This window comes from Xenopus tropicalis, chromosome 1 (genome assembly GCF_000004195.4).
Source record: "Xenopus tropicalis strain Nigerian chromosome 1, UCB_Xtro_10.0, whole genome shotgun sequence".
Taxonomy (NCBI): Eukaryota; Metazoa; Chordata; class Amphibia; order Anura; family Pipidae; genus Xenopus; species Xenopus tropicalis.
This window is the reverse complement of record NC_030677.2, coordinates 139,332,688-139,344,683: the sequence shown is the minus strand read 5'-3', so window position 1 is coordinate 139,344,683 and position 11,996 is coordinate 139,332,688. Positions and strand designations below refer to the sequence as shown.

Sequence of the window (11,996 nt, the reverse complement as noted above, 5' to 3'; positions counted from 1 at the left end):
GAAGCAGCTACTTGTCACAGCTACTAAAATAGACAATGCTGATCATTTTATGATAACTGTCTCTACATGAGTTTCATCAGAGAAAATTCTTAGTATTGTCTATGGCAAGGTATTTTATGGGAGTGTAGTAGCCGTTACAAGTAGGTGCTACTAGTAGCCCTGTATTTACTCTTAGGGCAGTGGCACATGGGGAGATTAATCGCAGGTGATAAATCTTCACTATTGCGGGCAACTAATCTCCCCAACATGCCAACCTACCGGCAAGAATGGTATACGCATAGCTTTGGTCGCCCGAAGTTGCCTCGCAAGGAAACTTTGGGCGACTTCAGAAAACCGAAGTGCTAATATTTCAGAAACCAAAAAAAACTATAAATTGCAAAAATGCTTAAGTAAAGAGTATGTTTACAGCAAGTTAATTTTTTCGAGTTTAGACCCTCTTTAAGTTGGTTGACCTTCTCCCCAAGTCATAAAACAGTGGTTGTGGGGATTTTTCAGTTCAGGTTCCAGGTCCACCCTTTGGTCAGCACCACACAGCTTTACAGGTATAGGAAAAAAATATTTGTGTATCAGTCATTTGCTGCAGTTCCAATAACATTTGGGGGTTATTTGTTGCCCTAAATCTCCAAGGGATTTCAGCAGTATCTAAACAGCAAATTGGCAGGCTCTGTAAACTTTATTCTACCTGGCAGCCCCAGTTCAGTTAGGGACCAAAGTCAAAACGTTCACAACTAGTTGACTGATATTATTAAGACGTATGCTGAAAAAATGAGCACTGACATTCTGATAAGCAAGCAGCCTTCGATAGCTCATACTAGTGATATGCTGTACATCGCCAGCAAAGCGCGGGAAAAGTTTAGCACTTCTGTCAGCTCTAGGGACCTGGCAACTGCTTTACTAGTGGGCAATGCTTCTACACGTCACTCGTACATTAACAGATGATTCGTCCGAAGATCTGGGCTGCAAGTGGCGGTGAGTGACCGGCTAAACCCCGCCGCTAATGACGTTCTTATGTACCATTGGTGCCATGAAAATACTGCTTGTTATGACAAGTGAAGGGGCGAAATCTAAATTGCATGTACTCAATAAATGGGAACGCGATCCGAGAGCAGCGCTGTGGGAAAAATAAAGGTGAGAAAACACCGCTATATTTTATCAAGTAAATGGCGCAGTTATGTGCGCTCTTGGAGCTAAATAGATAATCACACATTTTGTGACTAGTTTCATTATAGAAGCTAACCACAAAATGTGTGAACAATATCTATTCCTTAATTTACCTAACTTTTTAGGTTCCTCCGTTGAGGTGAATTTGTATTTTATGTTTTGTTTCACTTTTTGCTTGATTATCTCAGTTTAAAAAAATACTGAGGTATTTAGATCGATAGACATATTTACTAATGAGGCATTGTAAACTGCATATGAAATCACTATATAGTCAAATCGAGTCAAATCCTTTTTTAATCGCACTTGTGTGATCCTGCTATGCACAATGCACTATAGATTCATGTTCTCACTTGCGCCCCATTCACTGGTACATGCGGTGGCACTTCTGCTCATGCCAGTAACATGCAGCTGTTGGTCTTAGAGACAGTTCAGATAATCTCTAGATTTAGGAAATTTAGCAATATATCATTTGCTGCAAGTAACATCACCCAGCCTAGCTTTACATACTGGAGGATGTGGGAGTTATAGTTTGTGAACAGCAGAAAATCTGCAGGCATTAGGCCATTTAGAATTGGGCCTTACACCACTAAACTTGCCACTGTATATCATGATGGGTTATATTATTATACATAGTCTTGTCTTATTCTATGGCACACAGTGTATATTGACCTTTAACAGAACTGAGGGTTCCCACACAATGGACCTTTTCTGCATTTGAGATGTAGGCAGATGCAAATGTAATTGCATTTTTTTACATGCAACATGCTGGATTTTTTTTTGTGCTTGACACATGTTCATAACTCACAGTAACATAGTTCAATTTAAAAAACACATACCATGCATGAAACTATATATGGTGGATCTTGACAACCTAGTGATCTGGGCGGCTAAGTGGGATATAAAATTCATTGCATATAAATATACGGTTATGCACTTGGTATTAGAAAAAAATTAGCAGACTGCTTAGAAAACTGGGGTAATGGCACATAGCCTTTCTCCACTTGCAGAGAAGCTCATTACCATTGTTTATTTCTCCTATGGCTTCAATTGGTACGATCAGAAGTTTGTGTGAGCATTTTTCCACTAGAAACTTCAGCACATTTTTGATTGGAAAAGTATTACAACGTGTAAGTAAAGTTGCCAGAGAAAATGATACTTTTTAGAGGAACCCATTTTTGAATTAAGTATCATTTTATCTGGTGACTTTAGGAAAATGTATCTTTTTTTTAACCTCCGTAAAATGGATGTAGTAAGGAAGGTAATGTAGTAGTCATGTATGTAACAGGTAACTGTTGGGTTCTAATGAGCAGCAAATATTTTACATTTTGTATTAATTGTGTAGAGATTAGGCAATTGAGCGAGAAAGGATATCAGTGGATAACTGGCATGAAAAAAGGAAAAAGTGACAACTTTCCAGGGGACACAAACATCTGAAGAGTTGGTGGAGAAAACGAGTAGAAGAAAAATTAAGAAGGGTGCAAAAATAGCAGCAGCATTTTGTTGACATGTTTTATTATCCAAACGTGTTGCAGCGCCACACAGGATGCTTTGCCACTATATGGTAAGTACATTTGCAAATGAAAGAGTCAAAGTCTATGCACTGAGGACAGAAAGCATAACACAGCCAAATTAATACTTATTAATGTAAATATATAGCACTACATAATTCAACAGCAGATTCAACAGCAGTAAACATGCTAAGATCTCTCCTTTTATGTACATTCTGGGTACTGCTGGGTTAGACGTACGTCAGGGATCCCAAACCATTTTACCAGTGAGCCACACTCAGTTGTTAAAAGTGTTAGTGAGCCACACAAGCATGAATAAAGTTCGTTTGGGGGACAAATAAGGACTGTGATTGGCTGTTTGGTAGCCACTGTGTTTTTTCTTTGTTATTGACAAGGTGTTTAGACATAAATATGTATTATAGATAAAGGGTTTTGAAGTTACCTTACTGGTTGTTTTTATACAGACACTTAAAGATCAATTTTTTAGGTAAAACACTGAATTATTTGTTGGTGTCTACATCTAAAACCAAGTATCTTTCAGTAACACTTGAATAGCACTTCATAATGTTTCCTTAAACTAGAAGGGGTATATTGAAATGGTACATTGCAAACAACTTCTGGTGGTTGTAAATATCTTCATGGAAAGCACTTGGGTTCATCTCTTTTTGGTTAAAATAAAAAGATAATACATAGCTCAGTGACAAGACAAGCAACAAGGGTTATTTGTAGTTTAACATATAATTAATAGCCAGCAATTGCTGTAATTCAGGGAATAATTTATTGTAGCATCACATTATCTCAAAGTTCATTTTGCTAAACACACAAAGCCACCTAATAACAATGTATTGTGTGGAAAACCAGTGGATTTCTTAGCATAACTTGAAAAATTGTGACTGCTTTTAATGTAATAAAGCTTTTAATGTAAAAGTCCACATTTAAACAGTTGAGGTAAGAGAGTATTTTAGGATCTTATCTGTTTAGAAGCATCAGAAATATGTGAAATTATTGTTGTGTGTTGATATTAGTACTGCCCATGCCAAATTGGCAGCATCTTGACAACATATAATGCTGACCTGGGCATAACTTGTATGTATCAGGCAAAGGCTTTTCTAATAATTTTGAAGGTTATGTGTATTTCACAGGTTGGCTGCTACCAAAGGCACTAAAATTTTGAAACGAGAATACTTAAAAGTGAATGTCATCAACACGTGGTATGTAAATGCACACACATTTCTACCTGTTTAAAGTGTTTTTATTCCTAATTTCTCTCAGTAATTCCCTGCCCCAACATGTTTTGGTTTACTGCCTCTCTGTTGCATTCATTTGGACTCATTTATGAAAAATAAAATAAAACATGGGTGCCAAACTCCCTGTTATGTTTAAACTTTGCGTGATACCTCACCTCTTGCACCATAAAGCAAAGCCTATTGTGGTGCTCCTAAAACAGAATGCAAAGCATTTTGCTTCACTCTGTATGCAGGCGGGAACACTTAGGGGACAAGGAGTTAAGATGTCCTGTATTCACTGGTTCCTTATTACAAATGATAAATACAGGGCTTTATTCTAACAGTATATTCTAACAGTATCACAGTGCTGTAATCTGTACCTTGTGCTGGATTTTTAATCTGGGGCTAGGTGCAAAGCAAGGTCTGCACTGACTATTGCTATTGGTGCGCCATACATTGGCACAGTTGCACCTTTGGCAATGGAAAATGACTCCTATTATGCATGTATGTACAGCACAGACATGTCTCTGCTTTAGTGATCATAATTTCAGTTACCTTGCCTTTGTGATAAACAATCATTTCACCTGTATCCCATTGCAACATGTGCTACATATATTAATGATTCCCTTTATTTCTCCCTTATCAGTACTCTAGCCCATAGTATATTAGGAATGTATTATCTTACATTTTAAAACATTTTGGGATTACTGCTGCTGCAAGCTACTGTTCATCAACCCATATTTTGAGGTATTGTAAACAAAAAAAATTGATCTATCATCTATCTAGATGATTGTTTTAAAATCTTCAGTCCAATCAAGGTTGCTCAATTTCACCTCCAGCTTTGTTGGGTAATATATGTGGTGCTGGTTCCAGACATTGGGCAAACAACAACCAGTATCATAAAACAGCAAAAAGATCCAGTATGAAATAATGGAGGATGTTACCCTCTAGTTACTATTACTGCATCAGTATTTTTGATAGTGGGTGACACATCACTCTAAAAGGAGGGTGTTAACCCACCCCCACAATATCCCCTGAAATGTTAATGTACTCATATGGCAGATTAAAATAGGGTAAGCTTATTTCTTCACACTGGCTTTGCATGGGTAAGTAAAATGGCAAGTTAAAGGAACAAGAGAAAGGGCACTGAAATGCTTTGCCAGGGATTACCTAGACTTACTGGTAAATGTACCTGTCTATACTCTTCTCTTACAATTTGAAGCTGTAGTCCTGCAACCAGCCTTGCATTTAGAGTCTGCCCAAAATATATCAATAGTGTACTTCAATATGAAACACAAGAAAGCAAATAGACACATCATGTAATTTGCCCAGTTATATAACTAGTGTCCTGTAGACTCTGATGCAAGATTTGCACAGAAGTCCCCTACTTCTTCTACCCCCATCCTCCTTGGCACAACACCATTGAACTGCTGAACCTCCTGGGGGGCCGTGGAGCAAACACACCCTCTCTCATCCAAGTATTTATGCCATTGTATTTGATGAAACCCTGTTATTGTGATTAATGATTTTAATAAATAATTATTCTCTGGTACTCAATACTGGACCATTGATATGAAATAGAACACGGGATAACCTAATAGCAAGCTATTTTTTTTATTATTTATAAGGCAATTTCTGTTTAATAACATCAATTTTATCCTGGCATAGATAACATTTGAGGGAGAGAGTATATGTTTCTCAGGAGAGCTGATGTGGCATGTAGTGAATGTGAAGCTGTGAAGGTATACCTTGATTGTTTTTGAGTGGAAATAACCCATTTAGACACTGACTGAAGGTCCTTTATCTATTCACCCACACACTTTGGCATACCTCCCTACTGTCCGCGGAACAGTCCCGATTTTGACAGCTGAGCCAACAGTCCCAGATTCTTTCTGAAAAGTCCCTCATTTACCTTTGATCTCCTGCACTGAACTCTGAAAAAAATACAATGTTTCTCAAACTTAATTAAAAAAGTAGCTTTTGGCAGAGAGCACAGAAAAGTCAACAAGCTACTCCTGCAGTTGTAACTAATAAGCTAAACAGGTCTCTTGGGGAACCAAGACTCGCAGCTTAAAGGACAATTTCACCTTCATTAGTAAAACTGTCTTATGTAACACATAAAACAAGACCCCAAAACCCCCAAAAATGTGATCAAACTTTAAATAACCTGCCAAATTTAGTGGTAGGTGGTATTTAGATGGTGTGGTTGCAAAAATGGGTGTGGTCAAAAAAATTCACTGCTGTACACGTGGCATTTCTTCTTGTCCATCTTTATATTTTTCAAATGTTGGGAGGTATGCTTTGGGAAAAAAATAACTGTATTTTATTATATTGTTCTGTAAAAGCTAAACTGATAATAAAGTGCAGTGAGAAAACTGCTTTTAACTGCAATTTTGTGTCCCAGTCTCTTGTCTGCCGTCAGTCTGCCACTACCAGCTTAAAAAATAGTGACTGTCTTACAGCAGCCTATCTGGAATTTGCCATAATCTACCAATTACCAGTCCAGGCCTGATGGGGAAGAGGAAGGTAAATGCTTCCCCTACTAGCTTGGCACATGTGAAATCCAGGTTTTCAAACTGTGGAGGCGAGGACCACATGTTTTGGGAGTTTGGAACAAATTAATACATCCCAGCTCATTAACAGTTATAACAGGTCTCTGATAGGGAACTGGTATGGGTTTCTATAATATTTTGGAAGAAGAGAGATTGAAACAGAGAGGTGGGTTGCAGAGCCATAGAGCCATAGAGCTATGTATTATGACAAGTCACTGCCCGACTCTCTGGATTCTTACATCTGCCATTGCTTCTTCCACTCCACTCTCCAAGGAACTGATCAAGGGGAAGATGCCCAGTTGGGTATCCACCAAGTCCATTTTCAGAGACTGTAAATAGTACTTTTCACTTGGAATATATAGATTCTGGTAAGTTTATAGCAGGGTCGGACTGGGCCGCCGGGACACCGGGAAAAATCCCGGTGGGCCCTGGCCCTAGTGGGCCCCAGCGGCCCAGTCCGACCTTTGCCGGCGCTCCCCCTACTGACTGTTCCTCCCCGACACGTTCAATTTATACGCGCTCGGCTGGGGCACCTGCAGGGCCCCTGGGGCGGGAGCCCCGGTGGGCCCTGCACCCCCCAGTCCGACCCTGGTTTATAGAGAAACAAGCATTCAAGTGATTGCAGTTAATTGGGTATACAGTACTCCTATCATACCTGCAATCTTTCACCCAAAAATGTAGGCACAACACCTGTCCAGGTGTTCTATTTTGAAGATAAATACTGTAATGTTTTCTGTTCAGGTATGATATTTTACCTTTTGCTTTGACAAAACAAAATGTGTGGGCTGCAAGTACAGTAGCTGATAAAGGTTGCTTCTGACTCTTGGCAAGGTATGCAAGCACTTGTAGTGATGACAGGTCTGAGATTCAAAATAGGCCCTGGCATTTCAAGTAAACAGAGGCTCAAACAGCCAACCAGCCTGTCTATGGCATCTTTCATTAGCCACTCTGGCATTTGTCAGAATGTACAGATTGCCAGTCCAGGCCAGAATGATGAGTGAATTTGTCCAATTTTGCTGAAAAATTCACAAAACTGCAAACATTTGAAAAACGCATTTAGGTCATGGGCCTTTTCCACTGCAACTTTTTCCATTTCACTGCAACTTTTTTTACGGCCATTGGAGTCTGTGGGCATTTCTCCCACGTCTAGGGGGACACAGGGACCGTGGGTAAAGGGCCCCTCCCATCAGGAGGCAGGACACTGAAGAAACAGAGATGTGGACCCTCCTCCTCCTCTCCCTTTATCCCCTCTCAACCCGGAAGGGATTCAGTTTTTTCAGTGTCCTGCCTCAGGAGGTTAGGAGTGGCCTCTAGGTAGGCCCATCAAAGGAATCCATCGGTTAGTGGTTAGCACTAACAACCGGGGCAAAGCCGTGTCAGCTCAGCCTGCTCACTGAGAGCTAGCCCCCCCCGCGGGAATATCAACCCGTGTCCTGTCAGGGCACAGGTAAGGGAGACAAATGCTCCGCAGCGGCGCTCCCCACATCAAGAGGTAAGATGAGCGCCTCGCCCCCTAGAAACCCCCCTACCTGCCTGCCGGCGCCCGCACTCTTACCCCGGGACCCCGAGCAACCACAACCCTCCACGGTGACTCCGTCCTGCCTTCTGCGCTCCGGCCGGCCACGCGACTCAGCCGGCGGCGCAGTCATGACGTCACTGTGCGCGCCTGTGTTTCGCGCCACTCTCTTCGCGCCGCTCACCTCGCGCCACTGGCGGCTCCCTTCTTCCGCTCCTCACAACGCGGCCGTGATCCAACAGCTCAGGGGGCCCATCCGGGGGACAAAGAGAGCGGGCACCCTTCTACTCTCTCCTTATACCCAGCACTTCTGCGGTGCTTCTCCAGGCAATCAGCATGACTGACGGTAGGGGGGACCTTTTTTCTAGGGGGGGCAGACACCCTAACCATGCGGTGTCCTTTTTTGCCTGCTCAAAATGTCTCACCAAATTCAGAGAGGGCCAAACTGAACCGCTCTGTTCAACTTGCAGCCCAGCTCTGTCCCTATCATCTGACACCACTGCTCCATGCTCTGTGGCAGCCCCAGAAGGGGCACCCAAGGCACCCTCCCCCACAAGGGCCACTGACCCTCAGGGCTCCTCTGATATACCAGGTTGGGCAGCCACACTGTCACAGTCCCTGGCCAGCTTGCAATGCATACCGCAACTCACATTGTCCATTGACAAAATGCTAACCAAACTAGCTTCTTCTCCTAACACTAGCAAGAAGCGTAAGAGGATGCCCAGTCGTCCAGCATTAACCACCAGGGACTCACTATCTATTCCTTCATCTGATGAGGAGGAGGCGAGTGAAGGAGAAATATTTTCATCTTCTTCCACACCCAACTCAGACGAAGAGGACAATACCGTCAGCGCAGCCTCCAACATAGACAGCCTAATCAGAGCAGTACTAGAGACCCTGCAGATTCAAGAGGAAGAGACCACCAAGACGAAATCGGCATCACTATTTAAGAGACAACACAAGACCTCTGCGGTCTTTCCAGCTCATGATCAAATGCAGGCCTTGATCTCAGAGGAATGGAAGACACCAGACAAGAAATTCCAGACCTCAAAACATTTCAACCGGCAATATCCCTTTCCCAAGGAGGCCGTCGAGAAATGGAGCACTCCGCCAGTGGTTGACGCTCCAGTATCACGCCTTTCCAAGGCTACCGCCCTTCCAGTGCCAGATGCCTCGGCATTTAAGGACCCTACCGACAAAAAGATGGAGGGCCTGCTCAAAGCAAACTTCCTTTCCGTGGGATCAGCCCTACGGCCTGTCCTAGCATCCGCCTGGGTGAGCCGCGCAGTCGAGACATGGTCCACCTCTCTCCTACAGACTGCTCAGGAGGGGGGATCCAGGGAACAAATGATTCAGCTAGCGGCCTACATTCAAGAAGCCAACCAGTTCCTAGCCGACGCTTCCCTGGACGCAGCTAGAGTCCTAGCCAGGGCATCTGCCCTCTCAGTTGCAGCCCGCAGGGCCCTGTGGCTGAAACTTTGGTCCGCTGACTTGAGCTCTAAAAAATCCCTGGTTGCCATACCCTTCCAGGGCTCCAAACTATTCGGAGAGGAACTTGACAAGATTATTTCACAGGCCACGGGGGGCAAGAGTACCCTGCTGCCTCAAACCAAACCCAAATCAGCCTTCAATACAAGAAGGAGTCACTCCTTTCGCAGCCAAAGCTTTCGCAACAACAAGAGCAACCCGACCACGACTCACCAGTCATCATTCAAGGGGCGCTTCCCCAACAAGGGAAAGTCCCCCTGGCAGTCCCGCAAGCCTCAATCCAAGTCACCAGTCGACAAGACCACCCACTCCTGACTACACTCGGGAGACCCCAGAAGCGGGTTCCATAGGGGGACGCCTTCGGTTCTTCGCGGATGTCTGGAGACTGCACGTGGAAGATGCATGGGTAGTTCAGACCGTCGCAACCGGATATCGACTGGAATTTCACGAAACCCCTCCAGCACATTTCTTCATGTCCAGGGTACCACATCAGGCACCCAAACAGCAAGCCTTCCTCTCCATAATAGAAAAGCTGCACAAGACCGGGGTAATTGTACCGGTACCCCAAAACCAGAGGTTCCGGGGATTCTATTCAAACCTGTTTATAGTCCCCAAGAAAGATGGCTCCTTCCGCCCTATTCTGGACTTAAAGCTCCTGAACAGATGGATAGTCTACCACAAATTCAAAATGGAGTCAGTCCGCACCATCATTCGAGCCCTGGAACCAGGAGACTTTCTGGCCTCCTTGGACATTCGGGACGCATACCTGCACGTTCCAATTTTTCAACCACACCAACAATACCTCCGGTTCGCCTTTCGGAATCAACACTTTCAATTTATCGCACTACCCTTCGGTCTATCTTCGGCCCCCCGAATATTCACGAAGATCATGGCATCCATGGCAGCCTTCCTTCGTGTCCGAGGTGTATTCATAATGCCTTACTTGGACGACCTACTAATCAAGGCGAGGTCCAAGACATTGGCCGAGCACAATGTGCAGCTGACAATCCAGAGCCTCCGGATGTTCGGATGGTCCATCAACTTGGACAAGTCGTCCTTATCCCCCAGCCAGAACATGATATTTCTGGGTCTACAGTTCCAGACGGACATACAGAAAGTATTTCTCCCAAGAGACAAACAGCTCAAGATCCAGAGATCGACCAGAATACTCAGAGCCACAGCACGTCCAACAATCCAGATGTGCATGAGAGTCCTGGGGCTGATGGTCTCCACCATGGAGGCAGTCTCATTCGCCCAGTTCCGTCTTCGGCCCCTTCAGACGGCGGTGTTGAAACTCTGGAACAGGACATCACTTCATCAGAGAATAACACTACCAGAGGACACCCTGAGGTCGCTCAGCTGGTGGCTAACACCGGAACGGCTAACACAAGGAAAGACATTTCTGGAACCAGTGTGGCTAATAGTAACTACAGACGCCAGCCTCACCGGATGGGGAGCAACCTTTCAAGGAAAAGCCGCACAGGGACTTTGGACACAGGAGGAGGCACTTCTACCAATAAACATATTGGAACTACGAGCCATACTGCTAGCCCTCCAGTCATGGGAACGCTTTCTGAGAAACCAAGCGGTTCGAATCCAATCAGACAACGCCACAACAGTGGCATATATAAATCGACAGGGGGGCACAAGAAGCAACAGGGCGAATCAGGAAGTGTCCTTCATCCTAGAGTGGGCAGAAAGGACCGCCACTCTACTTTCGGCAATTCACATTCCCGGAGTGAGCAACGTAGAGGCCGATTTTCTCAGCAGGCACCATCTGGACCCGGGAGAGTGGCAACTACACCAGGATGCATTTCTGTGCCTGACACGGAGATGGGGGATGCCGGAAATAGACCTCATGGCCTCCAGGCACAATCGGAGAGTCCCCAGATTCTATGCAAGGTACCGCGACCCCCTGGCCGAGGGGGTGGACGCCATGACCCTACCGTGGAGATTTCGACTGGCATACGCGTTTCCCCCTCTCCCAATGCTACCTCGCGTATTACGGAAGATAGCCAGAGAACCGGTCACAGTGATTCTCGTTGCACCACGGTGGCCCAGGAGATCCTGGTACTCAAGTCTTCTAGAACTCTCATTAGAACCTCCAATATCTCTCCCAGTGTTTCCACAGCTTCTGGCCCAGGGTCCAGTTTTTCATCACAAACCTCAGCTCTTCACCTTAACGGGATGGCTCTTGAGGCGGCAGTGTTGAGACAGAAGGGATTTTCAGAGGAGGTAATCATGACCATGATCAAGGCCCGAAAGCCGGTGACGTCAAAGATCTACCACAGGGTGTGGGAGTGCTATCGACGCTGGTGCGAGGACGAAGAGCTCTCCTTCACGGAATTAAGAATACCTCAGATTCTACAATTCCTCCAATTAGGACTTCAAAAGGGTCTCAAACTGGGTTCCCTAAAGACTCAGATCTCGGCCTTGTCCATTCTCTTCCAGGAACGCATAGCCCTCTCAGAGGACGTTTGCACGTTTCTTCAGGGCGTTGCCCGCATCTCCCCCACTTTCCGACACCCCATTCCTCCATGGGACT

The 11,996-nt window shown here is 44.6% G+C and overlaps 1 protein-coding gene across 5 annotated transcripts in view; it reads left to right on the top strand.

Annotated features, from left to right (window-relative positions):
- Nucleotides 1–748: 748 nt before the first annotated feature.
- The window catches only part of rec8 (REC8 meiotic recombination protein), a 28,570-nt gene continuing 17,322 nt past the window's right edge, over nucleotides 749–11,996 (top strand). Inside the window, exons 1-3 of one of the 5 annotated variants that reach the window (XM_031901935.1) lie at nucleotides 749–1,128; nucleotides 2,504–2,722; nucleotides 3,812–3,880. In XM_031901935.1, the coding sequence (XP_031757795.1) occupies nucleotides 2,667–2,722; nucleotides 3,812–3,880 (125 nt within the window). In that variant the 5' untranslated portion in view covers nucleotides 749–1,128; nucleotides 2,504–2,666. 5 annotated transcript variants of the gene reach the window in all.